Source organism: Pongo pygmaeus, chromosome 12, assembly GCF_028885625.2.
Source record: "Pongo pygmaeus isolate AG05252 chromosome 12, NHGRI_mPonPyg2-v2.0_pri, whole genome shotgun sequence".
Classification (NCBI taxonomy): domain Eukaryota; kingdom Metazoa; phylum Chordata; class Mammalia; order Primates; family Hominidae; genus Pongo; species Pongo pygmaeus.
In genome coordinates, this window is record NC_072385.2 from 96,816,796 (window position 1) to 96,840,305 (window position 23,510).

Sequence of the window (23,510 nt, forward strand, 5' to 3'; positions counted from 1 at the left end):
GTTTGTTTTTTGAACTTCAGTTGTCATTTTATGTCAGTTCATTTTATTCACTGGTTTTCTCTCTTACCTTTTAAGAAGTATCTTGATGAACTGTTTATTTACTTGCTAAGAATATATCACATTTGGGCCAGGCGCTGTGGCTCACACCTGTAATCCCAGCACTTTGGGAGGCTGAGGTGGGCAGATCACGAGGTCAGGAGATCAAGACTAGCCTGGCCAATATGGTGAAACCCCGTCTATACTAAACATGCAAAATTAGCCAGGCGTGGTGGCATGCACATGTAGTCCCAGCTATTCGGGAGACTGAGACAGGAGAATCACTTGAACCCAGGAGGCGGAGGTTGCAGTGAGCCAAGATCACACCACTGCACTCCAGCCTCGGCGACAGAGCAAGACTCCATCTCCAAAAAGAAAAAAAAAAAAAAAAATATATATATATATATATATATATATATATATATATATCTCACATTTTTAGTTTTTCCTACTCGGAATTTTATTTCCTAAAGCTTGATTGATACTTCTGAGTATCTGTTGCTATCATTATAATTGTTAATTTATTCATTCTTCAAATACTTATTGATAGCCTGTTATATGTCAGCAACCATGCAACCTACTGGAGATCCATTTGTGGGTGAGACAAGATCAAGCCTTTGTCATAGTAAAGTTTATAGTTTACAAAGGAAAACGGAAAAATATTATTTACAAATAAGTGCTATAAAAGCCTGGAAGAGAGCATATAGCAGGAGGCCTATCATAATCCTGACATTCAGAAAAGATTTTCATTAAAAAATGGTATTTAAGGCCAGGCGCGGTGGCTCATGCCTGTAATCCCAGCACTTTGGGAGGCCAAGGCGGGTGGATCACCTGAGGTCAGGAGTTCAAGACCAGCCTGGGCAACGTGGTCAAACCTCGTCTCTACTAAAACAAAAATTAGTCAGGGGTGGTGGCAGGTGCCTATAATCTCAGCTACTGGGGAGGCTGAAGCAGGAGAACCACTTGAACCCAGGAGGTGGAGGTTATAGTGAGCCAAGATTGCGCCATTGCCCTCCAACCTGGGCAAGAAAAGTGAAACTCTGTCTCCAAAAAAAAAAAAAAAAAAAAAAAAATGATATTTAAGGTGTGATTTGCAGAATACATAGGAATTAGTTTACAAAGGGCATGATATTGAAGTAGACAGCATTTACTTTTAGACAGGAAGAAAAATATGTGCAAGGCCCTAAACTGGGAAGGGCTGTCATACATTTAAAGAGCCAATTAGTTAGTGTGGTTAAGGCTGAGAGAGAAGACGGAGACGTGGGACCTAGAGGAAATGATGAGACTGGACAACTAACCAGGTGACATCATGCAGACTTTCTACATAGATAAAACCTTTGGAATTTATTCTACAAGCAGTGGGAAACCATTAGAAGGTGTTCTCTGCAGGGGAGTGACATAATCAGATTTGCACTTTTTACATTTTGTTCTTGCTGGATGATAGAGAGTGGACTCTACAGGGTAAGAATTATGGTATTCTCGGAAGAAGATGATAGTGATTTGCTCTAAGTTAGTAGTACGAGAATGGGGAGAAATCAATGAATTTGAATAATATTTAGGATGAAGGATTTGTTCATTAATTGGCTCTTAATGGGGCATAGTTGGAGAAGAGGGTTAGAAGGATGTGGCCTAGGTTTTTGACTTGAGTATAGTAATGTAATTCCCTGAGATTGGCAACGTTGGAGGAGGAGGGTTGGGAAGAGTAGATATCATTAATTCAGTTTTAGACACGTGGATAGTTAGTTATATGGGCCTGGAGCTCAGAAAAGAGAGGTCTGGTTAAAGAGGTAAATTTGAGAGGCATACGCATTTATATGGAAGGCAGAGACATAGGAGTAGATGAGATCACCAAGGAGAGAGTCATGATTGAGGAACCCAACTTAAAAATTTTAGAAAAGAGGAAAGGAGTCAGCCAGAAATATGTAGAAGCAGTTAAGAGAGATTAAAGAAGAAACAGAGGTTGTGTTGTTCACAGAAGCTAAATGGAGTAGAAGAGTGGTGTTTTTGGAAAAATTGACAAGCTGATTCTAAACTTAATAGGAAAATGCAAAGTGCTTGTAAAGATCAATGAAGTTGGAAGATTTACTATACTTACTATCAAGATTTACCATAAGCTCCAGTAAGAAAGACAGGGTAGTATTGCAAGGATACACAAGTAGACAAATGGAACACAATGGAGTGTCCAGAATTGGATTCACACATACACAGTCATATAACTTAGGACTGTGGCACATGGGTACCACTACAGTTCAGTGTGGATAGGATTATCTTTTCAATAAATACAGGGATTAAAGATACCATTGATTGTACTTTACAACTCTAATATCACAGATGTTAAAATGAAAAGGAAAAGTACACCTGAGAATAACTGCAGTGGAGTTTTTGAAAACACTTTGTAAAGTGTTTTGTTTGTTTCACTTAGACTTCGCCAGTCACCATTTGTTGAATGTATTTTCTTAGCTACAATTCTCTGTAATTGTTACTAAATTAAAATGTTGTGATGTTCTCCATATATGTTTTATCATTTGATTATTACAGCAGTTGTGTAAGATGGGTGGGTTGGATATTGTCCCCACTGTAAAAATAAAAAGGCAGAAACTTCAAGAGACTAAGTGACTTGTTCTTCACATTTGATATGACCATGCTTGAGCTTTCGAATTAATTATGGAGTATTTGAAAGTTCCAAAATGTCTTTATTTTCAGGAAGAGGAATAAATAAAATACTTTGTTGGCTGGGTGCGGTGGCTCACACCTGTAATCCCAGTGCTTTGGGAGCCCAAGGCAGGCAGATCATTTGAGTGCAGGAGTTTGACACCAGCCTGGGCAATATAATGAGACCTTGTCTCTACAAAAAACCAAAAAATGAGGCGAGAGGATCGCTTGAGCCTGAGGGGTTGAGGCCTCAGTAAGCTGTGATTGTGCCACTGCACACCAGCCTGAGCAATGTCTTAAAACCAAAACAAACAGCCAGGCGCGGTGGCTCACGCCTGTAATCCCAGCACTTTGGGAGGCTGAGGCAGGCAGATCACGAGGTCAGAAGATTGAGACCATCCTGACTAACACAGTGAAACCCTGTCTCTACTAAAAATACAAAAAATTAGCCGGGCGTGGTGGCGGGAGCCTGTAGTCCCAGCTACTTGGGAGGCTGAGGCAGGAGAATGACATGAACCCAGGAGCGGAGCTTGCAGTGAGCCGAGATCGCACCACTGCACTCCAGCCTGGGTGACAGAGTGAGACTCCGTCTCAAAAAAAAAAAAAAAATTACCAAACTATTTGGTTGATAAAAATCTGTCAGATTTTTTTTCTCCTCAGTTATAGTTTATTTTATTAATGCTTGGTATAAATTTCATAGGCTATGAATTTTATGCAAGTATATCTTGAGTTATAAATGCTATGTTAATAGCCTAAAAATATACTGTCTGGCATTGTGAAGGGGAGATGTATTCCATACACGTGTTCTTCTCCATGCCCATCATTTGTGTCTGGGATTCTTTCTAAAAGATTACTTCCTTGCTTAAAAAGCAGCACTTGGAACATAATTTAATATTTCCTTCATGAGTCAGATTTATACTAATAATTATAATAGCTTACATTTATTGAGCAGTTACCATGTGCCAGCCAGCATTGTAAGCATTTTACTTATTTATATCATATTCCTGGGAGGAGTTAATATTCCCACCTTACATGTGGGCAAATCAAGGCACAGGGGGGCTAAGTAACTTGTGTAAGGTGTCACAGGAATAAGTGACAGAGCCAGGATTCAAACCCAGTCTGGCAGCTGTGCCTGAGTTCTTAACTTTTATGCCATGTTGCATCTTACACTTTTATGTTTTAGAGTGTACTATATTTAGGGACCTTTCAGATGAAAAAAAGTCTGTGGCAAAAGGCCCCATTTTGCAATTTTTTCAGGTGATTGTGTTTGCTTGATTTGTTTTTTTCACTTTAATAAATAACCTCCTTTGCTTTCAAATATGATGTGCTCTGCCCCCTAACTTTTCATTCACTACATTTGATCTCTATATACTTAAAAAATTTAGATGACAAAGTTGAGTAGGACCATGTGTAAATGTAAAATAAGATGTGCAGAAGATCCTTCTGGATTTTTCATTTAAGTATATTGTATGAGCTTTAGAGCACAGATCTTGGGACAGTTATTTTGGCTACTAACATATTTTTTGTATATTTTATTAGTAGTATTATTTTGTCAGAAGGCCATCATTTGACTATATTTTAAACAACTGAGGTTGTTAAATGAAGACCATCTTCAGAAGTAAGATGTTAATATATATTCATTAGGGCCAGGCACGGTTGCTCATGCCTGTAATCCCAGCACTTTGGGAGGCCGAGGTGGGTGGATCACAAGGTCAGGAGTTCAAAAGCAGCTGGCCAATGTGATGAAAACCCAACTCTACTAAAAATACAAAAATTAGCCAGGTGTGGTGGCAGGCACCTGTAATCCCAGCTACTTGGGAGGCTGAGGTAGGAGAATCGCTTGAAACCAGAAGGTGGAGGTTGTAGTGAGATCATGCCACTGTACTACAGCCTGGGCAACAAGAGCAAAACTCTGTCTCAAAAAATATATATATATACATTATATAATATATTCATTATGCAAATAAGAGTAAAGAATTAAGCTTTTTAAAGAGAAATTGCCTAACATTGTTATGATTTACAGGTTCACTTATGTAGTTCCCATTTGTTACTTCGACGAGCAGCTGTGGCATGTCTTCGGCAACTTGCACAAAGAGAAGCAGCGGAAGTATGTGAATATGCCATGAGCCTGGCAAAAAATGCAGGGGACAAAGAGAGCAGTAGTGCCAGTAAGTTATATTATTGCTCAATGTTCTTTTATGTTTAAATACTTTTACATTTAAAATAAGTACTATTTATCAAACAACATTTTTGTGTTGAAATGTGGCCAGATGTCTTATTCTTTTAAATAAAACCATTACCACTTTTAAAGTTCCAATTTGGTTTTCTTGATAATATTGCATTTTTGCTTTTTAAAAATGTTTGCAAGTTGGGCATAGTGTTGTGTAACTGTAGTCCTAGCTACTCAGAAGGCTGAGGCGGGAGGATCACTTGAGCCCAAGGGTTCAAAGTTACAGTGAGCTAAGGTCATGCCCCTGTGCTCCAGTCTGGGTGGTAGAGTAAGACCATGTCTCCTAAAGTAAGGAAGTAAGTAAATAAAGAAGTAAAAAGATGGGTGTGAACGACTGGATTTAGAAGAAAATTATTTGCAGCTTAAAAAAACTGAATAATATTTACTATCAGAATATTTCTGCCATTTCTTGAGGATGTTTTAGGGGCACTTTGAAGGTTTCCAGTTCTGGATGGTAGTTAGCCTCTTGTGATATAATTTTTCCTCCAAGAAGGTAAGACCAAAGTAGCCAATAAAACTATGAAATGTCAGTAGATGTTTGGTAGCAAAAGGTTGATCTTTGCTTCCTTTAGTTCTTTCTGCTTTTTTTGGAGGGTTTTAGGTATAGCTTAAATTCCTAGCTGGTCTTCTGATATCTAAGTGTAGGTGGTTTGGAAACTTTTTAAGAGTTTAATTGACAGAGATATTTCCCCTATTATGCGGGAAAATTTTTACTTATAAAAGTTTTCTAATGCCTAGAAGCTGCTTGGATACAAAGAAGCAAGATACAAGAATAACTTCAATTTTAGCATAGCATAAGAACTTTATTAACAGACATACATACAATACATACATACATAGAATATTAAAGAAGAATTGTAGAATATTAAAGAAGTTTATTATAAAGAATATTAAACAAGTTTATTATAAAAATCTAACAGTAGACATTACTGTTTTTTGGAGAGAAAACATCACCAAAAGTAGGTACAGAGCTCTTCTGAATACATATAAATTTTCAGAACTTCTACATGTCAGTTGCCATAAACAAAATTGAGACTACGTGGAAGGCTGAGACAGATCACTTGAGCCCAGGAGTTCAAGTCCAACCTGGGCAACATAGTGAGATCCTGTCTCTTTAAAAAGAAAAGAAAAACAGGAAGACAGCTAAGATAGGGAAAAATATTTACAAAATATATTTTTATTAACTAATTTTTATTTACTAACGTATGTATTTAATAAAATATAAAAGTGTTTAAAGCTTTTACAAATGAGTATGTTTGGAGTCCCCAAGATCACCCCCAGGTTTGATGATTTCCTGGGTGGACTCAGTGTATAGGCATTTTCCTGGCTGTGTTTATTATGAGAAAAGGAAGAAAAGGTGTGTAGGAAGAAGTTAGAGGAAACCAGGCACAAGCTCCCCAGAGCCCTGTCCCCATGGAGTCATAGAGATTGCAACCCAGCAATGGATTGTGACAGCATGCGTGTAATGTGTTCTCCCAGAGAAGCTTATTAAAGACTTAATGCCCAATGTTTTTACTGGGGGCTGATCCCATAGGCATTGCCTGCCTGGCACATACCAAAAGTTCGGACTCAGAAGGAAAGCAGATGTTCAGCAGAAGCCACAGTTTAGGTACAGCGAGCCACTTTTATCAGGGAATTAATGGTGGGAAACCTCTAGAAACCCAATTCCCAGATGCTAGCCAAGGGCTAACCTTGCAACTAAGTCTTACTAAGGTAGTCTCAGGCCTGCAATGTTAATTCGTTTTTGCACCTTGTAAAAACCACTAGAGCACATTTTATAAAGAAGAAATAACAAATATCTTTAACCTCCAGTGATTTAACACTTGCAAGTTGCTATAATCATAAAATAGCATTTTTCTTCTATAAAACTGATCAAGATTAAAAATAATAATTATAACCAGTGTTGGGAAAAGTAGGAATAGATATTTCTGGTACTACAGATAGAAATGTAGAGTCATGCACATTTTCTGTAGGGTTTTTTGGCACTATGTCCTTGAAGTTTTCAAAATGTGCTTACCCTTTGACCTAGAAATTCCCTCTTAAGGAATTCGTCCTCTAATCAATTAATTTTCTTTTAAGGAATTTGTCCTCAGTGATTAATCAATTAATTTTCCCTTAATTTATTGGTTTGCTACGTAGCCATTAACATTCATACTATAGAAGTATAATTACTGAAATGGGAAAATATTCACTATCTACTGCTAAGTGAAAAAAAAGTCTCTGTGCCTAATCTCTTCCTAGTGTTCTCTTTTCTTGGAACCCTTTCGTTTAACTTTTTCTATTGTTTTAGAATTTCACTCACTATGGCTATTTTCTTCAAACCTCCCCTTATTCTGTATTTGGGGTGACACAACAAAAATAGTTACCTTTCAGCTCCATTCCTCTATCTTACTCCCTTCAGGGTTCAGTGGGCTCTAGACTTCAGAGGGCGTAATAATACTCATTCTTAAAGCCACCAGTTATATACTACTGCTGTTTACAAGAATGAAAAGATTTTCCGATGAAGCAAGAAATTTAACCACTATTTCGTGACAACATTGCTTTTTGGTTGTTGTTACTCTTTGGATTTTCCCAATTTTTATTTATTTATTTATTCTTTCTTTCTTTCTTTCTTTTTTTTTTTTGCGACAGAGTCTCTGTCACCCAGCTGGAGTGTAGTGGCACGATCTTGGCTCACTGCAACCTCCGCCTCCCAGGTTCAAGCGATTCTCTTGCCTCAGCCTCCCGAGTGGCTCGAATTACAGGCACCTGCCACTGCACCTGGCTAATTTTTGTATTTTTAGTAGAGGCAGGATTTCACCATCTTGGCCAGGCTGGTCTTGAACTCCTGACCTTGTGAACCTCCCACTTTGGCCTCCCAACGTGCTGGGATTACAGGCGTGAGCCACTGTGCCCGATGGAGTTTCACTCTTGTGGTCTAGGCTGGAGTGCAATGGCACAATCTCGGCTTGCTGCAACATCCACCTCTTGGGTTCAAGTGATTCTCCTGCCTCAGTCTTCTGAGTAGCTGGGATTACAGACACCCGCCACCATGCCCAGCTAATTTTTGTATTTTTAGTAGAGACGGGGTTTCGCCATGTTGGCCAGGCTGGTCTCGAATTCCTGATCTCAGGTGATCCACCTGCCTCAGCCTCCCAAAGTGCTGGGATTACAGGCGTGAGCCACTGCGCCCGGCCTTGGATTTTCCCAATTTTTAAATGAACTCTTAGGATACAATCCACTTAGAGTTTGTGTTCTGGCTTTATAAAAATTTTAAAATCTGAACTATAAGACTGAGTAAGTTTCAATTTATTCTTCTAACAAATACAACAGATTTTTAGTTTGTTAAATATATTTAGCAGTATATCTCTGTCCCACACTTTTTCTTATTAGAATCAAGTATTTATTGAGCGTTCCCTGAGATTTGTTTACAATATCTCAGAATAAACAGTTTTACAGTTCGAGGTTTTACTCTAATTGCCAGATTAAATTATAATCCCAAAGATACGTAAGCTAGAGGCCATAGTTAAATTGTATATAGCTAGCTGGTTTTGTGGCTGTTGTGAATTTATATGTAAGACTTGGTCTTTATCATAATTGTTACCTATAGCGTACACCAAAATACCATACAAATTCATTTAAAAATTACCTTTCAGATGTCAATCCTTTTGCACCTGGGGTTAGTTCTCGAAGTGATATCCATTGCCGGCACCAAGGTGTTAATATAACAGAAACTGGTCTTGAGGGACTTCTTTTTGGAATGCTAGATCGGGAGACAGATCGAAAATTATGTTCTGATATTCATGACACTTTGGGACATATGCTTTCTTCGCTGGCAGTAGAAAAACTTTCTCATTGGCTAATGCTTTGTAAAGATGTCCTGGCAGCTTCTAGTGGTAAGTATTTAATGTGCGTTCTTAAAATAATGGAAATTGTTTTACTTCTGATATATACATATAGATATATGTATAAAGATACATACATGTAAATTTGAGCTTATATTTAAAAGTAATAACTTTTGATCTACAAATCTCTGTCAAAGTGTTGAAAGTTAAATTATGTTATAAACAAATGAGCTTTTTTATATTGTTGGGAAAATATATTTCAAAATTTTTTGGAAGTTCAAACTAAATTTTCATGTATAAAAATCCCAAGTTACTCTAGAGTATGACATAGTATGTAAAACTATTGAAATATGTAAATGTAGTTTATATAAAAGTAATTTATGTTATCTTTTCCTTGGCTTTTGATGGTTTAAAAAAAATTTTGCTAGTTTTACTGTTTTCCAGCAAGTAAGAATTTAGTCTTTTTTAAAATTAAAAAAATTTTAACATTAATAACTATATTTAAAGGATCATTTTTGCTTATGTGAGGTTGTTATAATATTCCTTATTCTTGTTATAGATATGAGTACTGCAGCTCTCTTAAGTAGTGGAAAAGATGAAGAAGCTGAAAAGAAAGATGAGATGGATGATGATACCATGTTTACCACGTTAGGTGAAGAAGATAAATCAAAGCCCTTTGTGGCCCCTCGCTGGGCCACTCGAGTATTTGCTGCCGATTGCTTGTGTCGAATCATCAATTTGTGTGAGAATGCAGACCAGGCTCACTTTGATCTTGCCTTGGCACGTTCTGCTAAACTTCGAAACCCTACAAGTAAATTTAAAATCAGTACTTTTTCCCCAAAGCATTTTTACAGCTTGAGATATTTTACTGCTATGAGATATTTTACTGCGACGGATATAGCGTGCTTTAGAATATGCCATTTATTTATTGTAAGTTCTCTTGCCTTTCATCTTAGTTTTCTGTCCCCTCTGCATACTTGTCATCTTCTGATTCCTATTGGAAAGATAAGTTGAAGAAGGTGGTCCACAAGATAGATTGATCTGTGTGTCTATTTAATCATTTGCCCAAAGGATAATGATGGCAGTTACTTAGGTTTTCTCAGTATGTTGTCCTGGATTTTAGCATTTCAGTGCAAAGGAAATGGTAAAATTTTAAGGCATATAAATAAAGTGAGCTTTGCCGTCCCCAGCCATGGAGAGTATCAGAATTCATGAATGCCCTGGTAGATTTCAAACTCTCAAATTTCAGAAGTGCTATTAGGTGTTTTTGAAAAGGTGAAAATTGTTTATTATGGAAACAATTTTTATCTCATTATTTTTTATCTTTTGTAAACTTTTTATACCATGTATCCTCTGAATCTGATATTATAGGGAATTTACAATGAGACCATCAGACCCAGTACCTTCATTTCATAGTTGAAGAGACCCAGAGAAATTGAGAGGTGATAGAGTAACAGATTCCTTATCCTATAGTTTGGTGTCTCTTCATCGCCCAGTCATTTTTTAAATATCTGAAGACAAATTGTATGTGTTAACAATATTGACGTCTATGAATTGAAAATGCCTTTTGGTTTATTTCATTGTGTTTAAGAAGCAGCAGAGCTCACATACATGTTTTTAAAACAAACAGGCTGGGTGCGGTGGCTCATGCCTGTAATTACATCCCAGCACTTTGGGAGGCTGAGGCGGGTGGATCACTTGAGGTCAGGAGTTCGAAACCAGCCTGGCCAACATGCTGAAACCCCATCTCTACTAAAAATACAACAAATTAGTGGGCATCCTGGCACATGCCTGTAGTCCCAGCTACTCAGGAGGCTGAGTCAGGAGAATCGCTTGAACCTGGGAGGCGGAGGTAGCAGTGAGCCAAGATCATGCCACCGTACTCCATCCTGAGCGACAGAGCAAGACTCTGTCTCAAAAACATACAAACTGTAAAACAGTAGTACAACATGTATAAAATGAGACTCTGAATATAGGTTATCAGCAAAGCACAATACATCATGAACATAGTGTTTTTGTTCATGTCATTATTTAGCAAATATTTACTGCATCCTGTTTTTTGGTATACTGTAGGGATACATAGAAGAAAAAAACATAGTCCATACCCTGGAAGAACTTATAGCCTAGAAGACAGAGAGACAGACTTCTCAGTCAAATAGTTATGGCATGTCCTGATAGTAGTATGTTAAAGTACTTTGAGAACATTAAAAAACACATAGTATTCATTTCCTGTAAAGCCAGGGAAGATGTCACAGAAGAGGTTATTTTGAAGATTAGTTTTAAAGGCAGAGAAAGGGTTATAAGAGACTGGTGGCATTAGTTTTCTATTGCTGCTATAACAAATGCCCACAAACTTGGTTTAAAATCACACAAGTTTATCATCTTACAGTACTGTAGGTCAGAAGTCCAACAAGAGTCTCGCTGGGCTAACATCAAGGCATCGGCAGGGCTGTGTTCCTTTCTGGAGTCTCTAGGGGACATCCCTTTCCTTTTCTTTCCAGCTTGTGTATGCTGCCTGCACTCCTTGGCTCACGGCTCCCTTTCTTTCTCTTCAAAGCCAGCAGCGTTAAATCTCTCTAATGCTTCTTTGGTCGTCACATGTCTCTGACTGCAGCCAGGAAAGGTGCTCTGCTTTTAAGGACTCATGTGATTAGATTGGGTCTGCCTTGATAATTTAGGCCAGTCTCCATGTTTTAGACTCCATAACCTTAATCACATCTGCAAAGTCCCTTTTGCCCTGCAAGGTAACATATTCACAGGTTCTAGGAATTAGGTGTGGAGATTTTGGGGTGCTAATATTCTGCCTACCACACTGGTTTATTAGAAGCAGAGGGATTCAACATGAAAAAGCTGATTGCCAAAAAAATAAATAAATAAAATAAAAAGAATCAGAGGAAGTAAGAGAATTTGTAAAGCCAAGGAATCACAAGTGTGCATACTACATTTAGGGAATAGTGAAAATCCTTAGGTTGGCCTTTCTTTGTATTTCTTAACTGTTGTTTTTCTTCCTCATTGTGTCTTGTCCTTTTACCTTAGTTCTCAGAGATCCTCACAGGTTTTTTCTTTATACATTGATGTTTTGCTTTTTTCTGCCTTCATTAGTAATCTTAAGTCTGCTTTAATCTTTTTAATTTTCCTGTAATTTGTCTACGTTTCTCCCACCTCCATTGTATCATATCCTTTTTATTCTCTAAGGTTTTCTGTTTTTATACCATAGCAGCCATGATTCTTTTCATCCTATCGAGGAAGCTGCATGATTTTTTTTTTAAATTTTATTCTGGTTTTTATAGAACATTGTTTCCAGAGATTAGCCATTTCTCTGAATCTTCAGAATCGTTCTTTTCCCTGGTTGCATTTTTCTTTAATAAACTTAATTGTTTATATATTCTTGAAAGAGAAGAGTACTCTCCATATTTGGAATTTTCTCTCAGTGTGGGGGTGGATTGCCCATGTTCTCTGTTGTTCATGTATTTCCCATCTGTAGTTGGATGGTAAGCTGTTGTAACAGCTCCCACCTAGATTCCAGTGTCTGGCGTATTTTGTTCTGGATCCTTTCTAACAGGATGCTTTCTAACATCACCGCCTGCCATTCTGATTCTGAACAGTCATGGCAGAGTATATGAAAAAGTATAGACCCAATAAATGTACTATTCAGGCTCTCCTCTATCATCTTCATCTCTTCATCTTCCTATCTCCTATGCTTTAATTGTAGGGAATTACTACTCCCCGAATATAATAAACCCCCGAATTATCTTTCCACTTTGAAGTTTTTGCTCAGTCCCCTTCTCATTCCCACCTTTTCAAGAGTTCATTTCCTAGGATTTAGAAAAAAGACGGAAGGGTAGACATAGAGATGGGCAGAGAAGCAGCAGCACTCTGGTTGTTGGGGAAAGTGGCGCTCTCGTTCCAGAAACAATTACCTAGATTTTGGTTTGGTAGATTGCTATGGTCCTAGACTTTGTAAATTAGGTGATAGAGTGCAGGAGGAATAATAGGTCTTTTTATTTACTTTTAGGTTGGTATAATATAAGTAGACCCATTTTAATCTACTTCCTACTGCCTTGGGAATTTTCTCCCAAATTTTGGCAATAGTTTATTATACCTCATTCTTGTTTGTTTGTTTCTCAATTTTTTGTTGTAGTAAAATACATATATAACATAATTACCATCTTTTCTAGCTTATCAGATGGGCAAAATTTTTTTAATTGACTTACAAATATATATATCATGTACAACAAGATTTTTGAAGTATGTATACATTGTAGAATAGTTAAATCTAGCAAATTAACAAATGCATTATCTCACACCTCATTATCATTTTTGTGTGAGACTACTTAACATCCACCATCTTTGCATTTTTCAAGAATATGGTGTATTGTCATTAACTATAGTCACCGTGCTATAGAGTAGATCTCTTACACTTATTCCTCCTATTTAACTGTAATTCCATGTACTTTGACCAACATATCCCCATCTTACCCTTAACTTCTGGTAACCACCATTCTACTCTCTACTTCTGTTAGATTAACTTTTTTAGATTCCACGTATGAGTGAGATCATGTGGTATTTTTCTGTGCCTGACGTATTTCACTTAACTTAATGCCTCCAAGTTCATCCATGTTGTCTCAAATAATAGGACTTTATTCTTTTCTATGGCTGAATAGTATTCCATTATGTATTTATACCACATTTTCTTTATCAATTGATAGACACAGGTTGGTTCCATATGTTGGTTATTGTGAATAGTCCTGCAGTAAACATGAGAGTGCAGATATCTCTTCAACATACCTAGTTCAAAACCTTGTTTTTACTGGTGGTGTGTTTTTGCTTCCTATAGGTGAGGAAGCCAAATGTTTTCCCTTCTCTGCTTGCCTCCCACCCACAAAGCAACAGATATTCTTTTTATTTTTATTTTATTTATTTATCTTTTTCTGAGACAGAGTCTCGCTCTGTCACCCAAGCTAAGTGCGGTGCTGTGATCTCGGCTCACTGCAGCCTCAGTCTCCTGGGTTCAAGCGATTCTCCTGCCTCAGCCTCCTGAGCTGCTGAGATTACAGGCACCCGCCACCATGCCCAGCTAATTTTTGTATTTTTAGTAGAGGCGAGGTTTCACCATGTTGGCCAGGCTGGTCTCAAACTCCTGGCCTCAAGTGATCTGCCCGCCTTGGCCTCCCAAAGTTCTAGGATTGCAAACATGAGTCAGTGCACCTGGCCAGATATTCTTTTTAAACTCAAGATTCTACAATTAGTTTTTTTAGTAGGCACATGAAAAAATTTGAAGATACACATCTTGTAACTTCGATAACAACAGTAACAACAAAAACTTCTTTAAATAGGAACTGCTTGGGGATCAGGCTGAGCCATAGATATGTCACTGCTTCAAAAAGACTTTGTGGGTTTTGAAGCCTCCTGAAGAACTTTATAGACCTTGAGCTTAATAATTTCTTTAGATAATTTGTGTTGCTAAGTCTTTTAAGTTCACTGATCTTTAGTATTTAATCTCTATTAATTTTATCCAGTGTAGTTTTCATTTCAGATATTTTACTTTATATCTCTAAATTCCCCTTTGTGATTTTTTTCTACCTTTCATTTCTCCCTTAATTATTTTCGTGCTTTTCTTTTCCTTCTTTGAACATAGGAAACATATTGATAATAGATATTTAAAGTTCCCTGTCTAATTCTCTTATCTTTTTCATTTCTAGACTTGTTTCTATTCACTGATTTTTTTTCCTCTTTGTTGTGAGACATATTTCCCTACTTCTTTGCATTGGTAATTTTTTATTAGATGTCAGACATTGTAAATTTTACGATATTAGTGCTGGATTTTGGTGTATTCCAAAATAATTTTGGATTTTGTTCTGGGATGTAAATTACTTGGTATCATTTTAATTATTTTGAGACTTGCTTTTAAACTTTGTTCATACAGATCCAGGACAACTTTTACTCTAGGACTAAAAGGAAAAACATTTCCCTTTTCCATATCTTATTATAAAAGTCTTTTCCTTCTTATTTTGTAGATTTAAGTTTCCTGACAAGAGTTTTTCTAAAGTAGAGATTGGGCAGACTCCAGCCTACAGTCCAAATCCAACCTACAGCCTTTTTTGTAAATAAAGTTTTATTGGAGCACAGCACACTCATTTCTATACGTATTGTCTGTGGCTGCTTTTGCACCATAACAGTGGAGTTGAGTAGTTGCAATGGAGATAATATAGCCTGAGGCCAGGCATGGTGGCTCACGCCTGTTATCCCGGCACTTTGGGAGGCCGAGGCGGGCGAATCACAAGGTCAGGAGTTTGAGACCAGCCTGATCAACATGGTGAAACCCCATCTCTGTTAAAAATATAACAATTAGCTGGGCGTGGTGGTGGGCACCTGTAATCCCGGGTACTTGGGAGGCTGAGGCAGGAGAATCGCTTGAACCCTTTGGGGGCAGAGTTTGTAGTGAGCCAAGATCACACCACTGCACTCCAGCCTGGGCAACAGAGCAATACTCCATCTCAAAAAAAAAAAAAAAGATAAAAAGAGATAATATAGCCTGCAAAGTGTGAACCAAAAAGTGACTGAAGCGGATATCAATTGATAGAGGTTTATTAGCCAAGGTTAAGGATTCACCTGGGAAAAAAACACAGGTAACAGGAGCATCTGTGACCTGTGTTTTTTCCAAAGGGGGTTTTGGGAACTTCCTTATTTAAAGAAGAAAGAACAGCAGGAAGGAAAAAAAAAAGGGAACGGAGGGTAAGCAGTGAGTCAGATGGTTATTACATTCCTGTGGGGCTCTGATTAGCCTCAGTAAATCTTTTTTTTTTTTGGAAACAGGGTCTCACTTTGTCACCCAGGCTGGAGTGCAGTTGCATGATCTCGGCTCACTGCAGCCTTGACCTCCCAGGTTCAAAGGCTCCTCCTACCTCAGCCCCCTGAGTAGCTGGGACTACAGGTCCACGCCACCACGCCCAGCTAATTTTTGTATGTTTTGTAGAGATGGGGTTCACCATGTTGCCCAGACTGGTCTCAAACTCTTGAGCTCAAGCTATCCACCCACCTCAGCCTCCCAGAGTGCTAGGTTTACAGGCTGAGCCACTTCGCCCTGCCTAGCCTCAGTAAATCTACATTTTACATGTGAAAAGGGGAATACAGGAAAAAGTCAGTTATGCATTGGCCACAGCATAGAGAGAGGGATGATTTCTCATCTTGTCGTTGTCCTATACCTGTGAAAATAAGCTGGTAATTGACATTGTCAGGGTGAGATTCAACAGAACTTGGTTTTAGGGCTGGTTCTTAGTGGGGGGTATGTATTCTGAAAGATTCCTTGTGAGCAATTTGTGAGAGGAGAACATTTGGGAAGATTTTTGGCCTTCTATCATTGTGGGAACCTGGCTTAAAATGAGGCAATGACACACAGTTGTGAAATTACAGCTACCTGGGAACAAAAGGCAGTATTGCAAGACTCAGTTCCCAAGCTTCACTTTCTCTTTGGCATAGTGAGTTTTGGGGTCCCAAGATTCTATTTTCTTTCATAAAGCCAAAAATATTAACTATCTGGTTCTTTACCAAAAAAGTCTGCCAAGCCTTTGTTTTAAAGGATCAGAAACTCATTTTGGGAAAGTTATGTTAAAAGTATTTTGCATCACATATCATTGTACATCCTATAACATCATCAACATTACTGTATTGTATATCACTATTCTTGAAAGATTGATATGGAAGTTGTCTTGAAAGAATATCTTTGCTATTTTCAAAAAGTTGCGAAATATGTGGATTGTGTTTTTTATCAAAAATTTATTTCATTTCATATTTTTATGTTATTACACTTATTTTTGTAAAAGTTTTCATTTTTGCATTCTATTTTTATTTTTAGATGACCTCTTGGTACTTCATCTCTCTGACCTCATTCGCATGGCATTCATGGCTGCAACTGATCATAGCAACCAGCTGCGAATGGCTGGGCTCCAGGCGCTTGAAGACATTATCAAGAAGTTTGCGTCTGTGCCTGAGCCAGAATTTCCAGGTCATGTGATACTGGAGCAGTATCAGGCTAATGTGAGATTTTCTATTTATTTAAGAACTTAAAATTGATCTTTTGACAGATTACTGAAGAAGTGCAGACTTCCTGGAGGACTGCATTTGGAACTGCGATCTGTTTATTTCTGTAGAATGCATCTCTTTATCTCCATTGTCTGTTACATAGTTTTAGTCACCCCACAAATGAAGAAATAAGTGTCAAGCTGTTGTCACTATTTTTAAGTTGTGATAACATATTAGTGATAAAACTAGAATAGAAATTCCAGCTCAGCTTTCCAGTCTTGTGTTTAGATATTTAGCCCTGCCCTTTAAGAGAGAAAAGGAACCTGGAACCTTCAAAAGAGTGTTGTGGATTTGCTGCCGTTATTTTTATATGGCAAACCTTCAAAAGCATTTTTAGAAATAGATAGCAGTTGCCCCTTGTATAATGAAGGATAAATTAACTCTTAATAACAACAGTTAAAGGTATTACTGAGGCCGGGCACGGTGGCTCACACCTGTAATCCCAGCACTTTGGGAGGCCAAAGCAGGCAGATCACGAGGTCAGGAGATGGAGACCATCCTTACGGTGAGCCAAGAGCACACCACTGCACTCCAGCCTGGGTGACAGAGCAAGACTCCGTCTCAAAAAAAAAGTATTACTGAAAGAATTAGATACTATGTCGCCCAGGCTGGAGTGCAGTGGCGCAATCTCGGCTCACTGCAAGCTCCGCCTCCCAGGTTCATGCCATTCTCCTACCTCAGCCTCCTGAGTAGCTGGGACTACAGGCACCCACCACCACGCCCGGCTAATTTTTTTGTATTTTTAGTGGAGATGAGGTTTCACCATGTTAGCCAGGATAGTCTCGATCTCCTGACCTCATGATCCACCCACCTCGGTCAGCCTCCCAAAGTGCTGGGATTACAGGCTTGAGGCACCGTGCCCGGCTGATTTTTTTTTTTTTTATTTCATTCAGAAGAGGGATCTACTTGTTGCTCCTGAGATTTGTACCTGTACTTAAGTTATTCAAATGAGGCACAGTAGACTAATCCTAGCAGTGGGGGATTATATGAAGGATAAAAAAATTTTGTTAACAAGGAAGTAACAGATTTTTTTTTTCTGTGATTATGGCAAAATCTTCGCTCCAGTGCACCATACCTCATCTAAAAGTTGTGCTCAAATATATAAAAAATTTAAAATGTGAATAATGTATAATGTGTTGTTTTTACATATTAAGTGTAAGTGAAGAAGTTAGAGCTTCTACCCCAACTGGCTATAGAAAACCTGTATACAATTATTTACTCCCAAATACCCAACCTGTTGGAATGATGGGGTTTTTTAAAAACTTTTTATTTAGAAATAATATCACCAGCTGGGGGCGGTGGCTCATGCCTGTAATCCCAGCACTTTGGGAGGTCAAGGTGGGCAGATCACCTGCGGTTGGGAACTGGAGACCATCCTGGCCAGCATGGTGAAACCCCGTCTCTACTAAAAATAAAAAAATTAGTTGGGCGTGGTGGCAGGCTCTTATAATCCCAGCTACTCAGGAAGCTGAGGCAGGAGAGTTGTTTGAACAAGGGAGGCAGAGGCTGCAGCAGAGTGAGACTCCATCTCAAAAAATAAAAAAGAAAGAAAGAAATGCTATTGCTGGGCGCGGTGGCTCATGCCTGTAATCCTAGCACTTTTGGGAGGCCAAGGCAGGTGGATCACCTGAGGTCAGGAGTTCGAGACCAGCCTAGCCAACATGGCGAAACCCCATGTCTACTAAAAATACAAAAATTAGCCGGGCCTGTAATCCCAGCTACTTGGGAGGCTGAGAAGGAGAATCACTTGAACCTGGCAGGTGGAGGTTGCAGTGAGCTGAGATTGCGCCACTTCACTCCAGCTTGCGGGATGGGAGAGCAAGACTCCATCTCAAAAAAAAAAAAAAAGAATGATATCAAATTTACAAAAAAGCTGCAAGAATAGTACAAAAAAAACTATCTTACACCCCATATTCATATTTGCCAATTGTTAATTTTGCCTCATTTGCTTTAACAATGATTCTCTCTCTCTTTCTTCCCTCAACACACACAGATTTTTTCCTAAACCATTTAAAAATAAATTATTTAAATCATGTGCTTTTACCCTTGAGCATTTTAGACTGTATTTTCATAGGACAAGAACATTGTCTTATGTGATTATGGAATAGGTAACCTCAAGAAATTCAACAATGATATATACTTTTACATAATCTATCATATTCCAGCTATGTAAGTCAACCCAGTAACCTATTTCATATAGTATTCTTTCTCTTCCAGTACAGAATCCAATACTAGCTCACATATTGTGATCAGTTACCATCTGTCTTTAGTGATAGAGGGGGAGTCTCGATTCATTTCCAAACTACTATTGATATACCTGACCAACTGGGTCTCTGTGGTAAGGGAAGAATATCTCAGCATAGGAGCTGACTACATCTTACTCCTGTATTCCACTTATACTTGTTATATCTAATATAGCTAAGAATCTATGACTGATGTTGGCTTATTTAAAACAAAAGCTCATATTCCTCTACTTATTAATAACAAAAATGCATAAATTAATATTTTTGAGCAGCTTTTTAAAGCATCTCCTTTTGAGGTGAAATGACCTCTAGGGTCATTGAGTGACCGTGAATCTTTAGTACTATTCAGTTATTTAAATAAATTAATCCAGATATGAGATTCACTCATTAGGTAAATACTGTTAGAAATAGGTGTAGAAAAATATAGACAGAAAAAATCTAACAACAGCAATTTTTGGTATGTCTGATAACATGTGACTTTGTCAGAAAATCCTGTTTGCTATGAAACAAAAACGAGAAAAAAAACAAGATTATTGCCTACTTGATATAACATTCACATAGATTTGATAATGATAACCTCCTGGAAAGCAAAAGAAAAAGGATATGATTGAGTTTATTATAACTGAAAAGAGATAAGGGAGAGGTCATAAAAAGGAAAGGAACATAGAAATGTTTTTGTGTGTTTTCATCTCCAAACACACAAGAGGCTTTATGTTTACTACTTACCTTTAAAAATAAAATGCTTTGGACCAAGCACGGTGGCTCACACCTGTAATCCCAGCACTTTGGGAGGCTGAGGCAGGTGGATCATTTGAGGTCAGGCGTTCAAGACCAGCCAGGCCAACATGGTGAAACCCTGTCTCTACTAAAAATACAAAAATTAGCCTGGCAGTAGTGGTGCACGCCTATAATCCCAGCTGAGGCAGGAGAATCGCTTGAGCCTGCAAGGCAGAGGTTGCAATTAGCTGAGATCGCACCACTGCACTCCAGCCTCGGTGGCAGAGTGAGACCCTGTCTCAAAAAATAAAAATAAAAAATAAAATGCTTTATTTATTTTTCTAGGTGGGAGCTGCTCTAAGACCAGCCTTTTCACAAGATACACCATCAGATATAATAGCGAAAGCTTGCCAGGTAAGAAGAAAAATGGGACTTTGTATAGTTGTCTTCTATACATTCATAGATATCTTAGAATTTAACTTGTGTGAAAGAATAGAGAAAAATTTGGGAGACCAACATGGGAGGATCGCTTGAATTCAGGAGTTTGAGATCAGCCTGGGCAACATGGGGAAACCCCGTCTCTACAAAAAATACAAAAATTAGCTGGGCATGGTAACATACACCTGTAGTCCAGGCTATTCTGGAGGCTGAGGTTAGTGGATATCTTGAGCCTAGGAGGTCAAGGCTACAATGACCCAAGATTGTGCCACTGTACTCCAGCCTGGGCAACGGAGCGAGACCCTGTCTCAAAAAAAAAAAAAAAAAAAAAAAAAGAGAGGAAAAGCAAAATAATATTTTTATCTTGGAAATACAGCAATGGCAGTTTTCCTTTTTATTCTGTGTGAAATGATGAAATAATAATTAGGTAATAAACATTGTGGTCGAAACATTGTTTTTGACCACACATTATGAAAATTTTGCTAGTTTGTGGGTATTAAATCATCCTAAAGAGAATTTCACAATATAGACATTTCATTGCAAAATTAATCCCAGGGAATTATTCTCACCTTATTGTATCTGCAGAGACTCATAAAACCACCAAAAAACGTACATTTTCTTTTTTTTTTTTTGGAGACTGAGTCTCGCTCTGTCGCCCAGGCTGGAGTGCAGTGGTGCACGATCTCTGCTCACTGTAACCTCCGCCTCCCGGATTCAAGCAATTCTCCTGCCTCGGCCTCCTGAGTAGCTGGGATTACAGGTGCCTGCCACCACGCCCAGCTAATTTTTGTGTTTTTAATAGAGACAATGTTTCACCATGTTGGTCAGGCTGGTCTCAAACTCCTGATCTCGTGATCCACCCGCCTTGGCCTCCCAAAGTGCTGGTATTACAGGTGTGTGCCACAACACCCGGCCCCAAAAAACGCATATTATGCCTTTAATCAGGTTCTCTTTTTCATATGCTTCATTTTGAAAAAGGATTCGTGTATTAAGCTCTAATCTTTTAGGAAATCAGTTTATTTGTCTGCTTACCTAAAGACAGAAGATAAGCAACTCTCTTCTTCCTAGTTTTCTGGAGTACAGTGCTGTGGTCCATCATTTTTGCTTAGAATCCATGGCCAAGCTTCATGTGACCTCTATGCAGAGAAGATTCTGCAATAATAGGTTTAAAATTCTGACTTTATCCTCTGTAGCTGAATGCAAGTTTGCCCCTTCCATAAGCAACTCTCTTCTTCCTAGTTTTCTGGAGTACAGTGCTGTGGTCCATCATTTTTGCTTAGAATCCATGGCCAAGCTTCATGTGACCTCTATGCAGAGAAGATTCTGCAATAATAGGTTTAAAATTCTGACTTTATCCTCTCTGTAGCTGAATGCAAGTTTGCCCCTTCCTTCCATTTTTGAAATTGATATCTCTGAAGCCTGCTGCCTTAATGGCAGTCTTCAGAGAAATTAACTCTTTCTACAGACAGGAGACCAGAGAGAAAAGAAACATTGTTGATAAGAGATAGGTCTCTGGATCATGATGCAAACCTTCGACTAGGTAATTTGGTTTGGGATACTGCCACACAATTATCAAAAAATTACTGTCCACATGTAAATAAGTGTATCATGATGATGTTTCAGAGCACAGCATTTAAGCAGACAAAATCTCCTACAGTGCTCCTGATCATTAGAAAAGCGAAGGCTATTAGAATTTTATCTTGTATATGAGTACTGAATTTGCCTTAAACTTATTTCTTTTGTGGCCCTAGCTGCATTTTTTTTTATAGGAAGTTTCTTTTTTTCTAGTGGCAGGCTTAAATTTGTGACCTCCTTTCCTTCTGTTGCTGGGAGGAAACCTGGTTTCCTAACAGGTAAAGCAGTAGGTTACAAGTTCCTTTCCTTTAAGGAAAGTAAGGAGTTGGCTTAATGATATCTCAGCCTGTTTGTTAGAAAAAATACCATGTTAAGAAACTTTAAAATCAGGGTAACTCTTAGATACTACAGGAAGGACCCTCAGATGTCACACAACTGGGTACAGTAATCAGTGGATCAATAAAAAATCATTTAAAGTAGGGTCAGATCATGAACATAATGCATACTTAAATATTTCGTTTCAGCATAAAATTTTAAAATGTACATTCAGTCACCAATCTTTTGATGTAGGGCAAAGTCTTTTCTCTGAATATTATTTTACTAATTCAATGCTACTTTGTCATTCTTCATAAACAAAATCCATAATGCATTATCTGTGATTCTAGTTTCAGATTCTTTTTTTTTTTTTGAGACAGAATTTTGCTCTCGTTGCCCAGGCTGGAGTACAGTGGCATGATCCTGGCTCACTGCACCCTCCACCTCCCAGGTTCAAGTGATTCTCCTGCCTCAGCCTCCTGTGTAGCTGGGATTACAGGTGTATGCCACCATGCCCAGCTAATTTTTTGTATTTTCAGTAGAGACGGGGTTGCATCATGTTGGCCAGGCTGGTCTCGAGCTCATGGCCTCAGGTGATCCACCCACCTCAGCCTCCCAAAGTGCTGGGATTACAGGTGTGAGCCACCGCACCTGTCTTTTTTTTTGAGACACAGTCTCCCTCTGTTTCCCAGGCTGTGTAGTGCAGTGGCATGATCTCAGCTCACTGCAACCTCCGCCTCCCGGGTTCAAGCAATTCTCCTGCCTCAGCGTTCCAAGTATCTGGGATTACAGGTGTGTGCCACCACGCCCAGCTAATTTTTGTATTTTTAGTAGAGATGGGGTTTCACCGTGTTGGCCAGGCTGGTCTTGAACTCCTGACCTCAGGTGAGCCACTGTGCCCAGCCTAGTTTCTGATTCTTTAATGTGAAGAAAGTACTTAGGTTTTTACAAAGAAAGCTTAGTGCCAAGTTCCTAATCTTTATAATTTTCTCCAATTTTTTAGTTATATTTCTACCAAATTTCACAGAAATATTTATCAGATCTTTCCCATATGTTCTTTAGTTTCCTTGGGAGTAACAACTCTTTCTTTTCATGTTGATATTTAATTTCTTTTCACTTTAAGTTTAATTATTTTTCAGCAGTTTTGACTGGCATTTTAAATTTTGCCATCAGTATGTCCTTAATTGGTAACAATCAGTTAAAAATGTCCTTATTAATTTTATTAAAATTAGTTTTGAATTCTTTGAGAATAAAATTTGACATAAATACTTATTCTCCACTTTTAAAACGTTTTCAATATAGGAACTCAAGTCCATTAGCCATGATTTGAAATCCAAATGCTGTGAAAATCAAAAGCTTTTTTTATCATTTATTTGGCAGCAAAACCTGAGCTGACTT

At 38.3% G+C, this 23,510-nt stretch overlaps 1 protein-coding gene across 5 annotated transcripts in view; it reads left to right on the plus strand.

Moving 5' to 3' along the window:
• The window catches only part of HEATR5B (HEAT repeat containing 5B), a 105,852-nt gene that overhangs the window by 46,770 nt on the left and 35,572 nt on the right, over positions 1 to 23,510 (plus strand). For all 5 annotated transcript variants that reach the window (XM_054473290.2, XM_054473297.2, XM_054473307.2 and 2 more), the window contains 5 exons: positions 4,712 to 4,856; positions 8,554 to 8,793; positions 9,302 to 9,553; positions 16,598 to 16,779; positions 20,130 to 20,198. In XM_054473290.2, the coding sequence (XP_054329265.1) occupies positions 4,712 to 4,856; positions 8,554 to 8,793; positions 9,302 to 9,553; positions 16,598 to 16,779; positions 20,130 to 20,198 (888 nt within the window). The remainder of the gene's footprint in view (positions 1 to 4,711; positions 4,857 to 8,553; positions 8,794 to 9,301; positions 9,554 to 16,597; positions 16,780 to 20,129; positions 20,199 to 23,510) is intronic.